Genomic DNA, 24,632 nt, shown 5'->3' on the forward strand with positions numbered 1-24,632 from the left:
GAGCTCCTAAAGCAAGCCTACCTATTCCACGTTGCTTAATTTCTAATCTTGCTTGAACTTCTGATCTCATGCACAAGACCGCATTGCTGAACGTCAGCCCAGGAACCATGACCCCTTTCCATATTCCTCTCACAACATCATACCTATTGTAATTCCACAGTGCCCTATTTTTCATGACTGCTGCATTCCTGTTACCTTTAGTCGTCACGTATATTTCGTGTTCCCTCAGATACTCGGTCCCATTGCTTATCCATACGCCCAGATATTTGTATTTATCTGTTATCTCTAGCGTCACCTCCTGTATTCTAAGCTCACTACCTTCGTTGTCATTGAAAATCATGACTGCTGATTTTTCCCTACTGAATCTAAAATCTAACATATCTCCCTCATTACCGCAGATGTCCATCAATCTCTGCAAATCTTCCTTGTTGTTGGCCATTAGCACTATATCATCTGCGTACATTAATGCTGGTAGTGCCTGATCAATACAGGAGACGGTACGCTACATACAGGAGACGGTACCGCCATCTAGTGAACACTGCAAGAACTAAACTAGAGGTGGCTACATACAGGGGACGGTACCGCCATCTAGTGAACACTGCAAGAACTAAACTAGAGGTGGCTACATACAGGGGACGCACAGCCCACGCCCTAAGGAGCTTCGCCCCTAAAAGCCCCGCAGAAGCGTTAATGAAACCTGAGTGGTAGATCGCGACGTCCTGCACAATTAACTGCGACTTGTCTGCGGCCTTATAGAGCAAGCATTGAATTTAGCAAACATCCAACCGTACTCGTAATGAGACACGCAAAACTTACTTTGCAAAGTGGATTCAGAAATTTCAGCCTGAAGTTCTCATTTCTGATTCTACGTAGCCATGTCTTTTGTGGCAAGTCACATGAGCTTTACGGGCGTTATCATAAAGAGCTTTTGGCCATCACTGGACTTGTTCTGGCAGCAAAAGCACAACAACCACTCACGGCAACGAACAGCGACGTCATTTTTGGGTGAAAAGTATTTCACAGCACAGCGCGCACGGAAATGTTTGTATCCGTCAAAACAGATATCATGCCTATCCAGAGGTGTTGATCAAGCAAAGAGCAAACGCTAGATAATGTGCTGCCAGCTGTGAAGCATTGTGAGACTCGTTATGCCCCTTCAAAGAAATGCCATTTCAACAAACCACAACACTTGCATAGATTTAGCTTTTCATTCTCACGGCACCATTAAAGAAGTGAAGTACTGCAGTTGCCATTTCGCTGATCATAAGGCGTTGTTTGTTGCGATTGGCCGAGGTCTCCAGAAGAACAAGTCGAACTGTTGCCAGATAACTAACGCAAGATGGACGACAGAGTGTGACCACTTACGAATACAAGTGTCACGCCTACGCGCAGATCATAATACAGGACTATGTGACTATTTCACTGTAAAATATTTTCATGAAGTTGTTATAAAAGAGCTGTTAAATATAGACCGGAAAACTGTACCATTACTAAAAATACGCCGCATTTTGCGTGCGCGCGCACGCGTGTGTGTGTGTGTGTGTGTGTGTGTGTGTGTGTGTGTGTGTGTGTGTGTGTGTGTGTGTGTGTGTGTGTGTGTGTGTGTGTGTGACAAAACATATTAATATGTATGCACTAAGTGGTTCAAGGGCGCACTACGGGCCAGATTTCGCTATTGTGTTCAACTCCTAAAGGTGAAGCTTAAGGGTGCCCCCATTTTTGGTTTAGAGCAGCAGCGTAGCCATGGGGGGGGGTACACCAAACCCATGTGCCCCCCCCACCCCTTGTGCCCCCCCCACCCCAATATAAAGAACCATTTAAAAGAGGTGCTCCTTACCCCCCTCTTTTCTAATATTTTTTCAACCCCTCGGCCTACATTTGATAGTTTATTGCATTTGCACGGAAAAATAAGGGGTGCTTCTTATTCAAACTGAAAGCAACTTGGAAGACTCTTATATACACTGACGAATGACGAGCACACCGCGGTTTTGCGGGCAAAGTCTATTCAATCGCCTCTCTCATATTCCCATTACCTCCAATCTCTCGCAGACCCGCAAAACACGCGCGCCGTCGTGGTGAACGAGACGAGCGTTCGCATCTGTTGGCAGCGGCCCCTCTACGGCAACGTGTCCGGCTACGTGGTCAAGTACAGGGCGACCTCAGAAAACGTCACCTCGTACGTCAACGTGACCACGAGCGCCCCCGACAAGTGCGTCCCGGTGCTCAAGTTGCGACCGTGGACCGACTACGAGTACCGCGTGTACGCCTGGAACGGCCGAGAAGAGGGCATCGGCAGCCCTGTCGACCGATTCACCACGCGCATCGACTGTAAGTAATGGTGCTACAGTGCCAGCAGAACAAAACAAAAAAATAGATGCATGCAGATCGCCTATCCCTGCTTAGCTGCAACTAGACAGTGTTAGAGAAACACACTCCAGAGATGCAGTAAGTAGACAGGGCACGAGCTGTTTACTTCTAACTTTGAAATGATGTTATTTACGATGTGAAATGCCGATATTGCCGCGAGTATGCAACATCGGATTATAAGAGGAATCCCAAGAGTAGATTGACTTAACCAGGATATAAGGAAAGAAATAGTAGTAAAAATAGCACTGCATCATAAAGTGTGCAACGCGTTACAAGAGAAAAGAATATGTTGCAGAAAAATATTTCATTCAGCATTGCACAAAGCTTGAAAAAGTCGAGTCGTTTAGGTTCCTGTTTGGTTTGTTGTATTCACATCTCTTCTTTTGTTCTCCCTCTCTTTCTCTTCTAGCTACGTGTTCATGTGTTGCTGTGTGTATGAGTGTGTCGCTATATCATTTTTTAATCCCGTCTTAAATGTGATACGCCAGAAACAAGTTCATACCGAGTGGCGCGCTTTGGTGTTGTTCAAATGCCCCTTCAAGCATACTCCTCTTCAACCGTTATCATGAAGATAATATAGCTTTGCACGTTTTTTTTTTAAGTTTTATTAAAGTTCGTTCAGAGTTAGCAACCTTAATATGAGATGGCTTCTCTTCAGGCAGTGATCGCTATGAAATGGAGATCGAATGCATGATCTTTGACAAACTTAAACGCATGTGTTCAAGGTCTTCCGCATAACCAAGGGCAATAACGGGGTCCGCCATCGTAGCATTTGCAATATGCATTTTGACATGCGATGTGCATCTTCAGTAATCAATTCTTTAATTTTGAGTTCACCAATTTTTCATTTCCCTTTTTAGGTCTCCCGTATGCTCTAATAATCACAACAAAGGTGTTTTTATTCTTTTAACACCACGTTGTTTCATGCCGGCTTCTACCACAGCTCCGCTGACGCCTTTCCGTCATGAAAGTGACGTCGAAGATTATATACTTAAAGATTATAAAGAAGTAAACCAGAATGCAAGCTTCTGTCGTGTCACATCGAACAAACAACCTCTTTATTCTAAGCGCCTGGTGCTAACCACCACCCCACAGAACGCACATTGTGTGGTATGCTAACGTCAAGCCCGTTATACACATCATAAGCCGTTTGGCACACCTCAGAGCTTCGAAACCTTAGCGCGTTTTTGTTATCAGTGATGACATGTCGTGACAACGTCACGTTGGACGCACTCTAAAGGTCATCATCTCCACGCACGCGCGCTTATCAGACTCGTAATTCAGCAGAGGGTGAAGGTCACTTCGCACGCAGCCACAGCCTCGTTTACGAAAGGAGCGCGCTGCTGACGCATGACGCAGGAAAAATACTGACTATTGTTCACACTTCTGCTGGGTATCTTGTGCGTTCGTTTCATGCGTCTTTCTGTTTGAACAGCGCGCTTTGAATGTCTATCTGTGACAGTTGTTAGTCCACGCTTGTCCCGTGTATGCTTTCGTGCGTGCTTTCTGCTTGAGGTGTGCGCTGCAAGTTTGGAGCTTCGCGCCGTTCCTAACCTGGCTTTGAAGTTTGTTGCTATTGTTGAAACACTGCAGAATATATGCTCATTTACCTCTGTAAAAACACCGTTTCACTTTCGTGTTATACCGATTCTTATATAGGAGGAATAGCTACGTTTTTTTTTACTGATATATTGATACTGAAAACCCATTTGCTTGCCATGGCATACAGGTATTTCTTTTACGGGTCAAAACCACAAACAAGGTGGGTTGCTTGAGTAAACGTATCGACAACTAATCGTATGTTTTTTGGAGCAGCAAGGTTGCAGCCTTGAAAAAGACAGAGGATGCCATGTTCGAAAATATCCATTCTTACTTGTCACTATCTTCTGCGACGTTTATATCCTTTTTCTAGTGTAGTTAAGGACGTGAAAACACTCATTAATTGAGATGTCGCTTTCATTCATCCCTGTCAAAAGCAAACCATCTGTCTCCATCTATCTCCAACCCCAGACTGCCTGATGAACGTCTGCAAGCATGGTTCATGCGAGGCCATCGACGCGCGTCCCGGTTACCGTTGCCTCTGCGATCCGGGCTTCTACGGCGAGGCCTGCGAGCACTTCGACCCGTGCTCCGAGAACCCGTGCAAGACGTTCGGCACCTGCGTCAACACGGGCCACGGCGAGTACCGCTGCGACTGCTTCACGGGCTTCTCCGGCCGCAACTGCTCGGACTTCAACCCGTGCCTGCTCAAGCCTTCCGCCTGCCTCCACGGTGGCGTGTGCCAGTCGAACGCGTCGCACATGTTCACCTGCCACTGCGTGGACGGCTACTACGGCAAGACCTGCCACCAGTACGACCCGTGTTACTCGTCGCCCTGCTTGCACGGTGCCCGCTGCCTGAACGAGTCGGACGTGAAGTTCAGCTGCCAGTGCATGGCAGGATACGCGGGTGAGTGTTGTTCCGCGTGTATTATTAAACAGCCCCTGCAACATTTAGCCGGGTAATTATCAAGTAGCTTAAGTAGCACACATTATAAGTCTTACAAATGATACTGCAGCGAAAAATTGAATTTGTCATGAACGAGCGTAGTTGGACGTATCTGTCGCATGCTTTACCGCTTGCTCGCTCTTTTCTACCAGATAGCATGCTGAAAACTACGCAAGGAAGAGAGTGGGGGGTGGTAGTATAACCAGGGAGCAAAAAACTATAATACGTCCCACACGCTGCGCAAACTTTTTTCAGGTTTTCGTCCTCTCTCCCCCTTTCTTTTTATCTTTTTTTTTTCGTTTGGACGCATGCGCTCGCAGAAGCTTCTGTGTGATGTACAAATCTGTTCTACTTTTAGGCGAGACAAACCTTGCCACCTGCTGAAACAAAAAGAAAGTATATACGGTGTCTTTTTTTAAAGACGATAGTCTTTCATGGGGACCTTCGACGCCAAAATTTTGGTATGTCTGTACATTTGTCCGCTTGTCCGCAGTAACGATACCCCCAACGGCACCAAACGTAGAAGTGTGGCAGCTTGGTATGACATGATGATAGTTATAGCGTGACAACAGAGCGAACACACAGAGACCTACGTGTTCTTTGTGTTCTTCTTGTCTCTGTGTGTGTTTAGAAGAAGTGGTTAACGATTTAGAGCACTCGGTACTCTACTGTGGGATTAGAAAAGTGGTTAATACTACTATTCGTTCTGTTCTCGGGCTATAACTATCATCATGGAACCAAACGATTCTCCAAACGAGCAACCTGATCCGCAGCACGCACCAATGTTGCTCAAGTTTCAGCGTTCATACTTGTGCGATTTTCAATTAAAAAGCAATTATTGCGCATATCTTAGGCACCATAACAACACGTCGATATTTTGTATGTGTATCTTTATACAAGAGAAGCCACACATAAGTAATTCTAAGGACCGTAGCGTTTATCGCGCTGCGCTGGCAGTACAACGTGATGTTCAACAAGGCAAGTGTTTCCAACGCTTTGCTAAGACGACACCTTTGAGGCACCTGACCGTCGCTTTTCGTTCTACACCTTATCGCCTCCGAGACAAGCGCGAATATATCTCCGTGGTCGCGCACGCCTTTTTTCGTTTTCGAAGATAACCGCCAGATGGTGCTCGTGTCCGACGTGCCTCGGTGCGCTCACTAGCCTTCGCTGCACGGATCGAAACTTCCAAACGCAGTGCCTCCAGAATACAATCCACTGATTTTCTCTCGCAGAACTTCAAACAAATGATTTGTTCACTCTCTTCACACACAAGACTATCGTCTTTCCTCGATATTTGCGGTGAAACATGCAGATACGGGGCCAATTTTTTTTTCTTCTACGTACTTTTTACTAAGTGATCGCTTTCAGGCCTTGCTCGTCTATGCAAACTGTGTATGCCGAAACAAAAAAAAAATTACTGCCGCGAAATTTACAAATAATTGCGCAGTTCAAAACAAAACTCATTACCTTTAGAACCTTAAAGACAGTTTGTAATAAACTATCATGTGACGTTCACCCCGCCATGGTGGTCTAGTGGCTAAGGTACTCGGCTGCTGACCCGCAGGTCGCGGGTTCGAATCCCGGCTGTGGCGCCTGCATTTCCGATGGAGGCGGAAATGTTGTAGGCCCGTGTACTCAGATTTGGGTGCACGTTAAAGAACCCCAGGTGGTCAAAATCTCCGGAGCCCTCCACTACGGCGTCTCTCATAATCATATGGTGGTTTTGGGACGTTAAAAACCCCACAAATCAAATTAATCATGTGACGTGGTCTTGTAGGACAAACCCAACTTGTTTTTTAAATCTCGAAAAACACATACATTGTGATATTATTATTTTTAAAAATTTAAGACAGCAATTTAGGCTATTACGGAGCACTCCGGGTGTGCAGGAGATGCGATATCTGGGTTACGTTACACCGCGAAAGCTCACGTTACGTACGTCAAAAAAAAAAGCCAGTCGCAGCAGAGTCAGACCAGAAAAAAAATAAAGCCAAGTCATTCCGAATACCCTGTTGGAGCACTCATTCTTAGTGTTAATGTTTACGCGCTTTTTCTTTTCTTAAACTCAAGTGCAATGCAATTAACTATTTCGTTTGTCTGCGAGAAGTGGTGCCGCAGTGGTAGCCGACCATTTTTATGCCATACAGTAATAGAAAAGGTGAAAATTTCCATATTCTCGGGAACAGCATGAACAGAACATATACGCCCGGCACATTAAACGCGGAAATTATGGGGCGTAGCCGGGCATTTAGGACGATAGGACACAACGAAACAACAAAATGAAACAATAGACCGTTTAAGTAGCACCGTTATAAGGTAAAACAGTGTTAGAAGTCCAAATATTATTCTACCTAATAATGTCTCTGATTACTGGGCAGTACATGCAACATGCAGAAGAATGATCACTTATGGAAATCATAGTACACAACACGTCATTTTACTTTGTGTAGAAAATATAGCACTTTTAGCTCTATAATCGAAGAGTGGCCTCATAAATGAAAGGCTGAAAATAAAAACGTGGTCCTTACTTTTACGATCTTGTGCGAATGTGTCATACGAGCCGCGTAGTCTGTAGTTAGCCAAATTACCAAGTGCCCGTTATTGCGCATAAATAGATGAGTACTTCAGCTCGCGTGCGCGGCGGAGCAATTACGAACACCTGCTCCTTACAGTCGAGTTCCTACAATTGCATGCCAGGCGCCGTAACTCGCTTTATAATAAATCGTAATAATAAAGGTTGCAAATCCACATATATTGCACATAAACAGAGCAGAAGACGACAGAATGTCAGAGGATGACTCATACAACAGCGCTGGCTTACAACAAAAGCTTAGTCATCAAACGACTCACTATATCCTTCACATTTAAAACGAAAACAAGAAACAAAAATGACAAGCCAAAGATAAAAAAAAGTATCACAATCATCACCAAAAATCACGCTCATTGCGCATGCAGTTATTCTGTTAGAAAAGCACCCTCCTTTTCTGACAAGGTGATTGACGTTTTAACTGCGCAAGTACATAATTTGTAGCTTGATGAACAAACTTTTGTTGCAAATCAGCGCTGTTGTATGCTTTCTTCTCTGCCTGGTGTTTTGTCCTTAGCGCTATCGCTCTTCAATGTGTCGTGCCAACACGCCCGAGCAAGCGCTTTAGCTGGAGTTTAATGGCCCAAAACCATGACATGTTGGACGTCGTAGGGGAAGGTTTAGAAAATTTTGAATAATCTGGGCTATTTTGCTGTTTTTATAATGGGCGTCTCAATCTACAGCAAGAGGCTGAGTTTATCTAGTTGGTCTGGTTTTATTTTAAAACTGTGCAAAAGACGAAAGCGAAGGTGCTGGCAATTCTTTCTGTCTCCTTCGTCGTTTGCGCTGTCTTTACTGACTGTGTTTCTAATCGGAACGGCTTGCTGATCTGCCATAGTTGAGTACGAAATACTCGAAATTGTTAAACGCTCATTACAAACAGAAAATGCACCCAAACCTAAGCACACGGCCTTCTAGCATCAATAGAATTTCGGCTCTGGCTGGTTTGTGTTCTATCTCATATGTCATATTTTCTTAATGCAAACAGGAACACAAAAAAAGAACTGATTGTGAAGGGGAGAAGATAGTGCACAAGGCAAGCGCTAATTAGGGCCTCTAACATTTCGGCCCCACTGAAAAGCAGCTTAACAGTACGTTTTGTCTGCCAACGGCCACAAGAAGTGATATATTTAGGAAATAAAACAACGGCAATGTGATCGAATGAATTCTTAGGATATAATGGACGATATCTTGAGATAGTCATATGGATCTCCTGAGTTTCATGACAAAGATAAAGGCAGGTGCCTTCAACACTCCAGATTTGTGGATTGTAAATCACAAACCGTATGCAGGGTTGCTGGCCTTTTGCTCTATGGGTGTGCGAAGAAAACGCTTGTTTTAAACTTTTGTCGATACGGCTACATGAAATGTGAGGCCCAAGAGACGGCTTTGTGCTCTCGTATAGTAGAGTACCAAGTACTCTAAATCTTTAAACACTTTTTCTAAAAGCCCCGCCGCGGTGGTCTAGTGGCTAAGGTACTCGGCTGCTGACCCGCAGGTCACGGGCTCGAATCCCGACTGCGGCAGCTGCACTTCTGATGGAGGCGAAATGTTGTAGGCCCGTGTGCTCAGATTTGGGTGCACGTTAAAGAACCGCAGGCGGTCGAAATTTCCGGAGCCCTCCACTACGGCGTCTCTCACAATCATATGGTGGTTTTGGGACGTTGAACCCCACATATCAATCAATCAATCAATTTTTCTAAGACAACGTCGTAGTACGCCGTAGGCATTCCCATGTTGTGAGCGGTGGCTGACACGCCAACTCGAACTCGTTCACCGCATAATGTTTGTCAATGGAGCCTCATCAAGTGTGAGGCCCACGGAGCGGCTTTATGCTCTTAATTAGTAGAGTACAAAGTACTCTAAGTTAATCAGTACGTTTTTTAAACACACTCGTTACCATAGCAATGGGTTTCATTTATTGACTGGGACGGCTTTCTGCCCTTCCATAGTAAATTACCAACTACTCTCAATCGTGAGCCCCGCCGTGGTGGTCTAGTGGCTAAGGTACTCGGCTGCTGACCCGCAGGTCGCGGGCTCGAATCCCGACTGCGGCAGCTGCACTTCCGATGGAGGCGAAATGTTGTAGGCCCGTGTGCTCAGATTTGGGTGCACGTTAAAGAACCCCAGGTGGTCGAAATTTCCGGAGCCCTGCACTACGGCGTCTCTCATAATCATATGGTGGTTTTGGGACGTTGAACCCCACAAATCAATCATTACTCTCAATCGTGAAACACTTTTTCTTGACACACCTTACAGAACCCATTCCCCCATCCTTCACCACTGAATCTCCGATTTATAAGGCTCATTTGAATTTGCTACAACATATTGTTGCCACACGAGCAGGAAACTAAATCCCACCATCTCCCCGAGCTCGCACTTCGGGGTCCGCCTGTTGAAAACCCTTCTGCGCACCCCAAAGTGTGCATAATGCCTGAAAAATGTGTACTGGGTGCCTCGCTTATCAACAGAATGGCAAATGGCATAATGACATAATGGGTGGTTCCCTACCTCGTGAAAGTTACGGTTGGCGGGCTACATTGGACCGCTGCACCTCTAACCTACACGCCAAAGAACTTAACCCGAGCCTAAGAAGCTTGGTGAGCAAGCTTCTAAAACTGTCTGCGGTTTTTCATGCTTACACTCTCACATAACTACACTGCATGCCAATGTGTAGAGTTGCAGAAACTTGTTCTTTAGCGTACAATTACGTCGTGCAGTATACGGGCTCCAAACATTCTGCCTCCATTTAAATGCGACCAACACGACCGGCATCGAACCAGCGACATTCGGAACACCAGCACGTCAGCTGCCGCTATATACAGGTCATTTGTACGCATAAACACGGAAAGAATGACGCCCCAGACTCGCAAGGGGGATTAAATTATACTGTGATCTAAACGTTAAAAGCATTCAATAACGCAGCAGCAAGAGGGTAATGAACAAAATAACTATTTGCAATCCTACGCTATGTTGATGTCTGTGAAAGTTTCGGCTGCGCGAAAAAAAATCGAAAGCACGATAAATCAACCCTAACTTCGCCTAATTGCACTCTAGTTAGTGCTGTATTACTAATTAGTGCTGTATTCTCAGTCGTTCAAGTTAACCTGGTGAGATCACCTTTATCGCTCCAAATGAGGTGTCGTCTCTTTGAGCGTTCGAAGTGGCGTCGGCGCTGCATTTAGTATGTACGGTTGAAAAAAAAAAAACGAAGATTCTGTCAGAAAAGGACCTGCAAGGTTTGTCTGCCGAGGCTCAAGCCCGCGGGTATTAAGTGCTGTAAGCCAGAGCCATTTCGCTGCCCGGGCACTGTAGAATACCCACAGTTGGTAATATAGAATCGAGCAATTCAGAGTGCTCAGCCATCGTTCCTTGAGAAGGGCCAGTTATGCGTTGTCCTGTGAGTATATTGCTCCGATTTCTATGCATTTTCGTATAATCAGTGTGACGCTTAATGTTCGTGCTTGTAGAGCCTACAGACCACTTTTGAATATTATTTGGAGTTTACTCAGTTTTAAGTGCACCGGGTTTCGGAGTGTTCTGGTTCGCAATCTTCCCCAGTCCCTTTCCTGACATTTGTCAAGTGGTTTTGCGCGGTGGTGGGCATGCTTAATCACTTCTTGCCTATAGTTGTTCATTATGTCGTGGTGCGTGACCAGTCTGTCCCAGGCGTTTTGAATCGTCACTTTGTCACCGTCGCCTTTTCAGTCGTCCGCGATACTGCACGCAATTACGGCAGCCCACATCAAACGCAGCTCCGGATTTCCACATCATCTGGACTCTCTCCGCCTGTGTAGCTCCCTTCTAGTGCGACGTCCCGGCTAATGCGCTGTGTCGTGCAGCTCCCATCGGGCATGCCCGCGTGCCCCTGTTGTGGGTGTATAAGCGTATATAGTCCACTGAAAGCCCGACACGAGCGCTGGCCAATGGTTCGCACTAATTCCTTCTGATGTGTTCCTCTTTCGCCTGTCTCGGTATAAGAATATCAAATAGGACTCGCAATATTTCACTGTGTGCTCGCACAGCGGAGGGCCCACTTGTCGTGGTGTGCCTTTAATCTTTTTGTCGTCGCGCTGTCATAACGGGTACATTAGGTGGCGCTAGCAGATAGCTCCGTCGGCATCAGTCGTTAAAAGGTTGTCCGCGTTTGGCCGCGTACGGTTTGCCATTCGGATACGCTTCGCCGTATGTGCATGGCCGGCTAGCAACTAATGTGCGGAAGGAAGTTGAACTAGATGAGTTAGTTTGATAATCGATGTACAGGATATTGTTCGTGACCGTCTGAGGTTGCTAGAACGCGTAGCCGAACGTTGTGTAGCTTATGAATAAGTAATTGCTATTTATAGTGCACAAATAAAGAAGTTCACACGCAGTGTGCCACGGAATTTTTCCATGGCAAAAACATGTTTGCGATATTATTTTCCCCAAATAATTTTCAACAGACGTTATTTGCTATCAACGTGGTCTTAACAATATTTTCTCAAATATTTATATACAAATTGATGCCCTTATCATCGGAAAACCTGGTACTAAATGTCACGACACCAGGAAAATGTGAATCATGAACTCACCGATTGGTATTCGCAAAAAACAAACAAACAAACAACTAGAGTTCATCTAACGAAAGTATAGAGCCTAGCTGCTTGTAATAAATACAATAAAAACGAAACCCAGGAAAGTGACCTTTTGATAGTCTGCTCACCTGACGTAAATGTGCAAGTTTGTGTATAGGACAGAAAACACACCTCAATCCTCTGTTTACGCGCATGCGCACGTGCATGCGCGAAAATGAATTCGTTGCATGAATAAAACCATGTGAGCGTGTTTTATTTTGTGTTTTATTAAAGGAAACCTCTGCGAGGAGAACATCAACGAGTGCCTCTCAAGTCCGTGCAAGAACCGCGGCGAGTGCGAAGACGGCATCAACAGCTTCACCTGCCACTGCCCTCCTGGTTACGGGGGCCCCCTGTGCGAGCTGAGAGGTGAGCAACGCATCATGTAATGACTTTGAACAAAGCCCATGCTGAGCCCATCAAGGGGATATACAATTTGTATGGTCTAGAACCAAGGAGGATTAAAGAAAAATTGCAACTTTTTATCCTCCTTGTCTAGGACCAGGCTTAGTGGAGAAACCCTTGCAACAAGTAAGGGCATGCAGTGGCACGTGGGTTAACGATTCGCGTGGCGCTTTGCTTAGAAGCGGACCCCCCGATAGGTGACAGTGTCAGACATCAATGAACTTACAAGTCTGCATCAAGATGACGGGAAAATATATCCTATACCCCATAACAAGCTCGCGAGAACGAGATCACGATACTCCAACTACTCCAATGAAGTTGTTACTTCAACCTTCTTGCAATAACCAAGCGAATGTCATTCCATTTTTGCAGCGGTCACGTGTCTGAAAAAATCCCAAGGTCTCTTTGCACTTTTCTAGAATCACTCGAAGGGGGAAGGCGTCATCACGTGATGTGACATGGCATAACTACGTCCCAAATTTAGGTAGCATGGGATGTCATGATGCGACATAGTCAGTGGGACAAGGTCATGTGGGCTTTTATTGTGATGTTGCGAGAACCTATGACACCTTGCGGGAAAGGAACGTTTGGAAGGTCTCGCGGACGCAACTGTCAAGAAAGGCAATTATGGCCTTCGCCTCAAAAATAAACAAGCGGTGTTCCTCTCAAGCGTGGCTTGAGGATCGCTATCTTGGGGTTCACTTCGTATGTCTGGCGTTAGGATCGCTGAAAAAAATGGCAGCATATCCACGGAGTAAATGATGGAGAGTGGGGCGAAGCATTCGTCCGTCCATTCGTTCTTGCTTCCGTTCGTCCATACGTCCATCTGTGTGACCGTCCATGCGTCCATCCGCCCGTCCGTGCGTGCGTCTCTTCGTGCTTCCGTCCCTGCGTTCGTCCATGCAGCCGCCCCTGCGTCTATTCACGCGTCCATCCATGCATCTGTCTGTGTGTCCGTTCGTCCATCTATTCAACACTCCAAGTACTCGCATCTTTTCATCATATATTCCCCATATAGAAGCACTGCCGTCCAGCGGACATTCCAAGGACTAAACGAGAGGTGGCGCACGCACATTTTCTCACGGCTTGCGCTTCGGGTTTACTTCCCACCTTTAACCACCTCGAGTTCATGGTATATATTGGTTAACTGTATTCATGGCACTGCGGCCCAACGCTCGCTAAACCTTTCTAAAACCAAGGTGGTTACGCCCAGCGAGTATAACGTAGCAACCCTTTCTTGTCAGATAGCGCTCAATGTACATGCCAATGGCTGCTAATGGTGATCGCAGCCTGCGCGTTAACTAAAAGCCGAATGCTCCTGTCTCTCATTCCCCCTTAGCAGCCATCGACATGTACATTGAATACTATTTTTCATTGTTCAACAACGCACAGAAGAAATTCTCTCACCGGCACCATCTTGGAAGTGAAAATGTTACGCTTGTTACACACTACAACGGCTACGAGGGACAAACGGGTGCCGCTATAAGAAGCTTCGCCCCTAAAAATTACCCGGTAACTGCGTGCTTCTCGAGAATGAGGTCGAAAGGAGTAGTCTTCTGTTTGGAGAGAGAGAATAAAATGTTTACATAACGTTCGACGAGATAAAATCGGTGAGTGCTGCCTGAGATAAACGTCACCTGGTAAGAAGAAACGAAAGTCTAAGCACACCATTGCAGGACATTGATGCTTTTCCTTCCAGCTCCTTTCCATTCGGTCGGTTCAGAACGTCTGTGTTAGCCATTGTATTGGCTGAATTACAGTCGGGTTAATTTACCGGCAGAACTATTTCCGACATGGTCTCATGAAATGTGAACCCCACTGGACGGCATTTTGCTCTCCCATAGTGGAGTACCGAGTACTATGCATCGTGAACAACTTTTTCTAAACCAAACTCCATCGGTAAGGCGCGCCACATGTTCTGTGCAGCAAAGACTCCACCCGAGGCAGCGTAATTTTTGTCGACACAGCTTCATCAACTGTGACGCCCACGGCACGTTTTTATGCTCTCCCATAGTAGAGTACCAAGTGCTCCAAATCGTTAACCACTTTTTTCTAAACACATGCTCTGATACGGCTTCTTGCCCTCTCGTAGTAGAATGCGACGTACTCTGAATCGTTAACCACTTTTTCTAATCACACAGGCCGTTTCTGGTACGGCTTTTAGTAATTTGGACTGCCACTGCTTTCCCACAGTTCAGTACAATGTGCTTGAAATTGTTCAACACTATTTTTATAAACACACATAAGCAATGTTGACAGAGCCGGTAATATTTGTCCACGAGACGGTCTTTGGCTCTTCTATAGTAGTGTGCCGAGTACTCTACATTGTTAACCACTTTTTCTAAACAATAAATTTTAGAAACACACCTTCAAGCACCACATGTAAATGGAACGGCTTTCTGCTCTTCCATAGTAAAGTACTGATGCTCTTAACAACTCAACACTTTTTCATACACACAATTGTAGAGTAAAGCGTTCTCTGAATTGTCGAACATTTGTTCTAAACACACTGAATTACCTCCCTGACTTTATGCGGAGTGCCGGCCGCTCGACAAAAAGAATAGGTGGGGCCCGTCGCATGCCCTAAAAATCGCGGGTGACCCATAGTTAAGTTGAGCCTGCTGCCGCGGTGGCACCATAAGAGGGTCGTAGATATATTGAGAGGAGAAAGCATTAGTTTCCTTGTGTTGCGGGCTTTCTCGAGCAGTATTGAACTCTTGAAACGTCATCAACACCCCCTTTTGTGCTTTATTCTTTTTCTCCTGAAGGAAAGCCCTCTTATTTGATTATTGGTATTTTAGCGAATACTAACGGATTTTATCGGATATTAACGGAAATTCGTGGTAGCCGACGTTGACATTTTTTTCTTTCGTTCAAAACTGCCACAAAGATCAGTGGCTTCTCGGCATGCTGAGATAAAGACACTTGGCTATTCGCCAACTAGCACCTACATGGGCGGAACAGTCAAAACAGCCTTCCCACTTCTGCCTGTCTGTTTTAAAGTAACGCAATGGGCCACACCTTATCCTTTAGGCAAAGCTCCTTCGGGTGTGGTTCGTTTTCTCGTAATGTTGTGTTGTAGTGGTATCAAATTCTAGTTAGTTTTAGGAATTTTTCGCTAAATACGTTGTGTGTATATGCCCTTGAAATTATTATCACTAGATGGCGTAAGTAGTTTTCATATAGTTGACGATTAAAGAGGATTGACTGCGCTGTCAAAACAAGAAGTTCACCGCATAATCACGTAGACATGATGTGTGGGGTGGAGCGTCTGTGTCTGTCTGTCACACAGACAGATAGATGGACGGATGAACGGATGGAGAGACGGACAGACGGAATTAGGACGGACAGACCCTCCGCCCCACTCATCATCATTAAATCTTTGGATATGCTGTCACTTCTCATTCGGCTTTCGGAGTCGGCGAAGTGTCAGCGAAATAGCAGCATCTGTCGTTAGAGACAAATGTATGAACATGAAACGCCAACGATTGATGATGCTGATTGATATGTGGGAATAAACGCCCCAAAACCACCATATGATTACGAGAGACGCCATAGTGGAGGAGTCTTTGGAAATTTCGACCACCTGGGGTTGTTTGACGTGCGAAACGCCAGCGAGGAGAGTTAGGCACACCATCCTCAGTGCAGCGGAGAGTTGAAAAAAAAACAGGAGGAAAGAAAGCGCCCAACACAAAATAGGTAATAGCAAAAGAATTCAAATAATTACAAGCACAGAGCAGAATATATTATAAAACAACACCACATAATCAAACGAAAATCGACAGGAACAGGAAAGATCAGATAAATTCATGTGAATCAGTGATCTGCAAAAAGGAACGACGTTCAGCCTTTTGGTATTGCATAACGAAAAGAAAAACCGCGCTTGAAAGGCGAAGGAAAGTAAATAGGACCCGATGCGCATCGTGTGTTACTCTTTATTTGTCCCCGTCATTTAAGCGCAGTTCGTCCTTTCGTTATGAAGTTATCCGCAGTTCGTACAGACACGGCGTAGAGCTATCACTCGGGTCGGAACTGGCTCGGGATTTGTCCACTGCTTACACGTTTTCTGTCCCAACAGACACGTGCCCGGAGGAACTGCAGCAGACGGACAAGGGCCCCTTCCACTGGCAACCCACAGCTCACGGTTCGGTGGCCAAAGTTGAGTGTCCGTACGGAGCCTACAACCCAGCCAGCGAGTACAAGTACGCGAGACGGAAATGCCGGCTCATGCCCAGTGGTCAGACAGGATGGATGAAGGTGTCGGCGCAGCACTGCCGATACAAGGTGAGAAGAGGCTGCGGCTGTACACGCCTTCTCTGCATTATTCTTCTGTGTGTGTCCTGTCACGACACAGGGCAGTGTGGAGAGTGACTCGTTGTGCCATATACCATACCCACCTATCATCATACCTGCCTCTTTTTTTTATCCTCCATTTCCCTCTACCCCCGTGAAGAATAGTAGTCTAGCAACATGCTCTACGAGCTTACTTCTCCCTTGACTCGGCATTAAACATCACCACTTTAGTGCTTATCTGTCTACACATCTTGTTCTTGATAGTGGTGTCGACTGTGGTTAAGAAACAGCAAGATATATTGAGGTTAGGAAGAGTTGAGCCATCTGCTTGTGCTTATTTTTCTACACATCTTGTTCTTGGTAGTCGTGTCGACTGTGGTAAAGAAACAGCAAGATATATAGAGGTTAGGAAGAGTTGAGCCATCTGACTAGTACGTGTGTCGTCACTTCGTATTGAAGAGTACTGTTTCAATTTTGTGTTATATTGTCTTTTGTGCTTTCCAAATAGGCACAGAAAGCAGTGCTATTTTAAACCATTCCGGCAGCGATAGAACTATAGCACACATTTGTGGTAACCGCCCTTGCTTAAGCGTGCGCGTACGGCCGCTAGTTGCTGAAATGACTCTCTTTGACCACGGTGTGAGATACATACCGTTGCCTACACATAAGACCTCTGTCGAATCAGCCAGTGTTAGAAGGCTGAACTGAACTGGCGTCAAACCGGAAATAATTGAGGCCTTGCTCAATGGTCCGCGTGGGAGTGGCCTATTGAATAGGCCGCCCTGTGCAACATATTATTTTTTCCTTATCTCACACCTCCTGTTTCCTTTATTTCGTTTGCTTTTTCATTTCTCCAGAGATGATATTTTATTTCCCTACCCTTAGCGTATGGTATGTAACCAGATGCTATTAATGCGATAACTTCCTTGTCTTTGTCTCATGTTATTATCTCCCCGTCTTTTACTGAAGGACCTTCTATGTTCGGTGAATAGTAAAACATGCCGAGTCCCTAAAGTCACGTCAAGAGTACAATTTTTCTTTTTTTGGGGGGGATGAGCATAACAGAACTGCCCTATATTTTCATCCAGATATTTCATTCTATTATTGCAAAGCAACATGAATGACTTGCGGCTACATAGATACTTGCTTACAATTTAAAAAAGACGAGTTTTTTTGGTATGCACAACGTGCACGTAATCTTTAGCCGTAATGCTCTGACTTGGGCAAATTGGTTCATGGCACAACGCGACTAAGACAAGAGATGAGCGCGAATCACACAGTTGGTATTCAGCGGTCCTGTGTCGTATGTGTTCTCCATCCCTCAACACAGTCGCGCTGTGCTTACCTGTAGAGCGTAATTTATTTGTCACATTTTTTTTTACGTCAATCAACCACTTGTCACAATAACGCAAAGAGAACGTTCCCGTATACCACTCGTGTATTCTAACCATATTTATGGTTTGGCTTTCAAATCCCACCAATGCCTGCCTGTAAGGCACCCGAATCGATGTTGCATCGTCGGAGCAGGCATGGAAGATTTCTCTCTGTCATTTCATGCACGCGTCATGATATTCAAAGTTTCACAATAATCTGACTATGTGTCCAGTGTATTTTTTAAATTTTTATATCGTGCAGAGCTTTCAGACGGCAGAGAACATCACCTCCGAGTTGGAGTTTCTGACGCACGATCCGAGCAACATCAGCCCGGATCAGCTACAGAGCTTCGCCGATAAGATTGAGCCTGTCGTTGAATACGCCATCAAGGACATCAAGGTGAGTGAACTACGCGCGCTCGTCAGTTCGAGGAGTATTCGTAACTGATAAGCCAGCGATAAGCAGCCAGTTCACGAAGCACCACGATGAAGCCCTCATGCGCTGTTGTATTCTTCTTGTGGAACGCCTTTTGGAGTTCATTTTTCACTTACGAATAAGCGTGAACCACCAACCCGACGAGGTAGATAATCAGGAGAAGATGAAGACTTGATGAGATAAATATTGTTGAACCGGGGATGTCAGAAAATAATTTGACAAAGGGTCTTTTAGGGGCGAAACTCCTTATGCCGTGGGTCATACGCCTGCGATGTACGTGGTAGCAGTAGTAGTGGTCGTAGTACTATTTAGCCACCTCTAGTTTACTCCTTGGAATGTCCGCTGCATGGCGGTCCTTCACTAAACCTACTAAGACTACACTAAACGTTCATTTTTAAGAAACCTTTAATAAAAGGCGTCCTGTAATGTTGACTAATTGCGTTGTTACGATGCCCTCGTCCAGCATACTTGATGTCCTAGCCTTCAAGTTCAGAAGTAGCGCTCACCTTACTGTAACCTAGTCAAGACCTTCAGGCATTTCACCGAAGGTTGGAGGCTACGTGCCCAGTCATTAAGGTGGCCGACTTTAAAGCAGTGGGCACAGAATGGCTGCCCTGCTGTGGTCTTTGGTGCCTCAATATCGTCAATCAATGATCAAACGCTTCGGAAACCAATAACCACAGCAGCGTTGCCAGGAAATCTCCGGGACTCTACCTGGCGGTTGCGCTGGGGCTTGCTTTTCATTCGAGATCGGTTCCAGCGATGGCAGGTGGTTCACACTTCTACTTGCACCAATTGCGTCGTGATCGAGACCAATCGACATGTGACGATTGAATGTGTGGCTTCCCGCCTTTTTTGGCGTGCGGTTCATGCTGCTGTTCGGGGGCAGGGTGTGCGGACATTCGTGTCCAACGGCCGATTCCATTGCGGGTGCTTGTCGGCTCTTTTAATAGTTGCGGGGCTGTTCAGGCTTTGCCGAAACCGATGCGAGGCTGTAGCTGCGAACTGCTGCTGGCGTGCTTTGTGGCCGATACTGGGCCGACTGACACGAGAGATCCTCGCGTTCCTCTCTGAGGAGCTTTTCGTCCCCGAGAAGCGGCATTGGTCATGCCCTTTCGTCAATGTTGAACACGAAAGGCTGAAACTCATTTTTCTACCTACGTGGGGCTAAGCAGTACCCGTTAAGTAGTTATTCATGATTTCGTTTGTAACCAATTGTGTTTCATTGCGTTGATTGTATCGTTATACCATTCACTGTATTATGATACCCCATAGGTTTTTGTGTACACGTATGTCAACATTGTCGTGTACATTAGAGCAATGAAGTCTTCCTTGCAACGTAGTGATGTTTGTAGTGGTACATAGATGAGCATAAGTGTATGTGCCCTGTTACTGGAATGTTATGAAACCTTTGTTTTTTCTACATAGTGTAAATAAACTTTTTCTAAACAGCTTCTCGTCCGTTCATGCAGTAATTTTTGCCAACAGGGTCTCATCAAGTGTGAGGCCCATGGGGCGTCTTTATGCGCTCTTATAGGCACCGTGCAGTCAAGTTTTTCAGTGTGACTGCAGCGCCAGAACGCAATGCCTATCGGAGAAAAAACGGAATAATAGGTTGGGGTCAGTCAAAAAAGAACGCGATGCCCGCGTCCCCCTGCCCGCGTCCCCCTGCCCGCGTGAGTGGGCGGATTGCAGCAGGGATACACGGGGACACACGTGCGCGTGTCTCTTTTTTTAGTGACCCTGGCGGCCAGCGTTGGCGAACTTAGGTTCGGCTAGTGCCAGCAACGTAGCTCCCTTTGGTCAGCGGAGGGTGCCTGTACTAGAGCATCAAGTACTCAAAAACGTTAACCACTTTTAGGGGCAAATACTTCTAAGCCGTGGGTCGCGCGTCCTCGATGTATGTAAGTAGTAGTAGGTAGCCACCTCTCGTTTTATTGTAGGAATATCCGCTGTAAGGGAGTACTTGTTTAAGATGATATGATGAAAATATGCGAGATGGCGGTACTTGAAGTGCTCTCTAGAATGACAGACGAACGGATGCACGGACGGACGGATGGACGAACAGACAGACAGACAGACAGACAGACAGACAGACAGACAGACAGACAGACAGACAGACGGACAGACAGACAGACAGACAGACAGACAGACAGCTGCGTGGACGGACGCACAGACGAACGCACTGACGGACTGATGGACGGATGGATGCCTGAACGGACGCATGGACGCATCCACGGACGGACAAACAAACGCATGGACGGACGCAGGGAAAGATGTGTGGACGCACAGATGGACAGACAGCCGGACGTACGGATGGTCGCATGGATGGATGGATGAATGCGCAGACGAATGCACGGACTGATGCACGGCCGCACAGATGGAGGAACGGATGGACACACGGATGGACGTATGGATGAACGGAAGCGTGGAACGGCTGACGGACGATTCGCCCCACTCATTATCATTAACTCTAGTATATGCTGTGAATTTGTTTTGTTCTTTTGTTCCATAAAAACACAATTATCTTGCTTCCTTGAAGACCTCAAGACCATTTTCTTGGAAATCTCAACCCCACTTGCCGAAACGTTGGTTACAACGACACACCCTTTGTCCGTTCATTCAGTATTCGTACCTCTTTGTTTATTACATTTAACGCCATACCTTGTAAGTTCGACAACCTCAAAAAATGCATCCATTTTCCCCCGTTGATTTGCCACCCGACGGACGTAATAATTATTGAGCAATGCTGTGACCTATATTCGAATCAGGCCATGCAAACAATCGTAGAGCTTTTCGTTTAACTGAACTTTTTTTAAATCATGAAGGCGAAAATATTTCTGCCACATTAAACTTATGAATGTTGCGATTACTTGCATGTTAAAACTCATTGTAACGTTTCGTTCGTACTCGGGTGCCTCCTTCCCTAGGGATGCGTATGCGTAACCGAGTGTGCAATGTACGATAACTCAGTTTGACTTTTACGATGGGGCATTCTGAGAAGCCCGTTGTATATGCAAACTATCTCGCCAACTCACAAGCATATCCATAGCCCATGGCAGTTGTGATGAAAAAGTACACGACTGCAACAATACTGGCTCCTATCGTGGCGAGGCGTTATTATTCTAGATTTGGAGAAGTAGAGACAACTGAGAACTATAGTGCGGAGTTTTCTGCGGCATGAAATCTTGCTCCCGGTGAGGTATCATTATAACATGATTGGAGTGGTACAGTGACTTGAAAGTAAGCGTACATTGCTTAGTGTGGTATGAAATCATATTTCGTGTGTGAAGTAAGATGACGCGTTCCTTCCCACGCAGATCGCGCAAGCCATGATTCACGTGATCAGCAACTTCCTCGCACTGAACGACAGCGTAATCGAAGAAGGAGATGCAAAAGGAATGGCTGTCGAAAAGTAAGTACACCTTTAAACTGCACCCACCACTTGGGTGAAAACATTACATTAAAAGAAAACTACTCAGGCTTCGCAGCCCTATATTAGACGGGCCATTGGTACACAAGTAAAGGTGGTAGTTTAAACTACACACAAATACTTTATGGGCAACGTCTTCCCTCTGGTGTTTCAGGTTCTTGGATTCATATGAACAGAAACTTAAGAGCATAATAGAAACAAGGTGGAGTGGAGAGGGTGCTAAAGCATCACAAATGAATGTTTCCTTTCCCGCGCACAGCTTGCATATCAGGAGGGAGAACCAAGAGAGAGAGAGAGAGAGAGAGTATGTGTGGAGAGAAAAATATTATGTCACCATGCAGATTTTCACGTTACTTTAGCGTATCTCAAACGGGCCTTGGAACACTTTTTGAGCCTGGTAAGAAAACGCTGCCGATAGGGTAGTGGCGGCTACCGAGTACACGCGAGCCAAATAATATAGCGTAGCACACAGCCTGGAATTCACCATTCTCAGTCAGGTAGAAAGTGCTTTCTCTTCTCTCACTATATGACGGAACAAGCTCAGAAATCATGTGACACAACCGCTGTATCAGTCATTGGCTGGTTTGATCATGGCCCTTTCGGGCGTTACAGGGGCTGCCGCGGGAGGCCACGACTTGCCCACGCGTGAGCGTACGATTCGAAGAAAAAAATATAGAAAAGTGTTCAAGGTCATGGGATGCGCATGACGTATTTCCTTTCCCCATGCCATCACTCCATGCTTACCTTTCAGTGCTTTCGTCGGGACCAGAGAAGAGAGACTGCAATTGCAGCGTGCGACAAATCTTGGTAACACCGCTCACACTGGACGGATTCTACAACTTTTTGCGACGGAGAAATCATGAGGCAATAAGCTCATTTAGTGAATGCTTTCCATGGCTACTTGAAACAAGTTGCACAGCCCCTACAAAATTTGGGCGTACCTAATGTCAACATAGGAATACGCTACGCTTAAAGAAATCAAAACTTTCATTCCCGTGTACAGCAAACACTGCATACTGTGAAAATCGAGCTGGAGGCTTGTCAATACACCTGAGGCGGGTGCTACTTTCCTTCTGAGGTTAACCAATTTATCCGTCATATATACGTTTTCGACATCCCTGTGCCTTTCTGCGTTTCTAAGCCATGTTCGTTTTTCCTGTGGTGCCGCGTGAAAAAACAGCACGTGGCTGAGACCTGATCTGCCAAAAACTGCAAGGAGCCCCGATTACATGAGCTTTTAGGTGTAATTGCTCTCTATACAGTTACACATGCTACATTACTCAAATTTCAATATATCATTTGCCTTAATGTGTACTCTATTCCATACAACTCTTGCCTTTACACATTCGATTCATTTTATATACTTTATTGAGGTTTACCGACAACACACGGTTGTATTTGCCAGGGTGGTCTGAAAACTAGGCCGAGTCGCTCGGTGCTCCTGAATTTCAAAAATTAATCCAGAATTCTCAATAACCTTATTATGATTCTGGAATGCAAGAAATTATAATTCATATATTGATATATATTATATCATTTGCATGGTAGCCTAATGTGACACCCTGGAATGATATATTTATATGATATTTTCAGTGGTCATCAAACTTGATGGGGACACTCCGCAGCACGTGCTGAAACTCTTTGATTGACGCAAGCCTAACGTAGTTCCGAGTTCTGTTTACGAGGTGTCACCCATGCATGCCGACCTACTACCCAAGCACAAGGAGACATTTTATTGGCAACAGTGGCCAGTGCTTTGCGGATGGTATCAGTAGAAGTAGTCCAGATCACGTGGGGAGCGGTGGTTTTGAGCTTGATGAAAACTGTACGTGGGACGTATACAATGACACACAAACGGGTGAGTGAAATTGCTGTTACTTTCATACAAAGAGACCACTCTTGGTGACGCGTGTAAACTGCTAACGGGTAGCAGTTATAAGAAATAAAATTATAGGATAAATGATTCACACTTTTTGTGCATTTCTTTCCATTCCAAGACAAATAAATAAATTGAACAATCTCCTAAAGAAATACTTAAAAGCCACAATCAAAGAACTCGAGGCAATCAGGGTGGATTTGTCTGCAAACTAGTGTAGCATGTGTGGTGCAGATATGAGTGTCTGCCTTTTAGCGTTCAACTTTGTTTTCTCTGTGTTGCTCTAAAGCTCTCGCATAGTAGAGTATCCTGTACTCTAAATCGTTACCCCCTTTTTCTATTCCCCCCACCCCCCGTTGCTCTAAATCGTTACCCACTTTTCCTAAACGCGTGTTGGGCGTGCGAGGGAAACGCTGTCAAATGTGACCTCTTTGCTTTTAAGTGTGAATACACTTTATAAGCGACCCCAAACCATCCACCGCCGTCGGCGGCGTCTGCAGTCTTCTCTCTATCTTTAAAAGAAAGAGGACTTGGCGGGCCGCAGCGCGACGCTCAACCGAATAAGCCACGGACGCGACGCTGATATCGGTGTCGCTCCTCCGCTCTCCTCGCTCGCTGCAGCTGCGCGCGCACCCCTCTCTCTCGCGCGCCCGCCTTCTCTCTCAGTCTCCCGTCGAGAGCGGGTCGTGCGATGGATGTCCCGGAGGCAACGCTACCATCTGGATATATGGTGCGTTACTGACACCGATATATATATAT

The 24,632-nt window shown here is 45.7% G+C and overlaps 1 protein-coding gene across 1 annotated transcript in view; it reads left to right on the top strand.

Moving 5' to 3' along the window:
- The window catches only part of LOC119164974 (uncharacterized), a 199,762-nt gene that overhangs the window by 156,634 nt on the left and 18,496 nt on the right, over positions 1–24,632 (top strand). Inside the window, exons 5-10 of the mRNA XM_075873443.1 lie at positions 2,050–2,328; positions 4,378–4,815; positions 12,292–12,426; positions 16,541–16,746; positions 18,391–18,528; positions 21,885–21,979. Of these exons, the coding sequence (XP_075729558.1) occupies positions 2,050–2,328; positions 4,378–4,815; positions 12,292–12,426; positions 16,541–16,746; positions 18,391–18,528; positions 21,885–21,979 (1,291 nt within the window). The remainder of the gene's footprint in view (positions 1–2,049; positions 2,329–4,377; positions 4,816–12,291; positions 12,427–16,540; positions 16,747–18,390; positions 18,529–21,884; positions 21,980–24,632) is intronic.

Source organism: Rhipicephalus microplus, chromosome 9 (genome assembly GCF_043290135.1).
Source record: "Rhipicephalus microplus isolate Deutch F79 chromosome 9, USDA_Rmic, whole genome shotgun sequence".
NCBI classification, from domain to species: domain Eukaryota; kingdom Metazoa; phylum Arthropoda; class Arachnida; order Ixodida; family Ixodidae; genus Rhipicephalus; species Rhipicephalus microplus.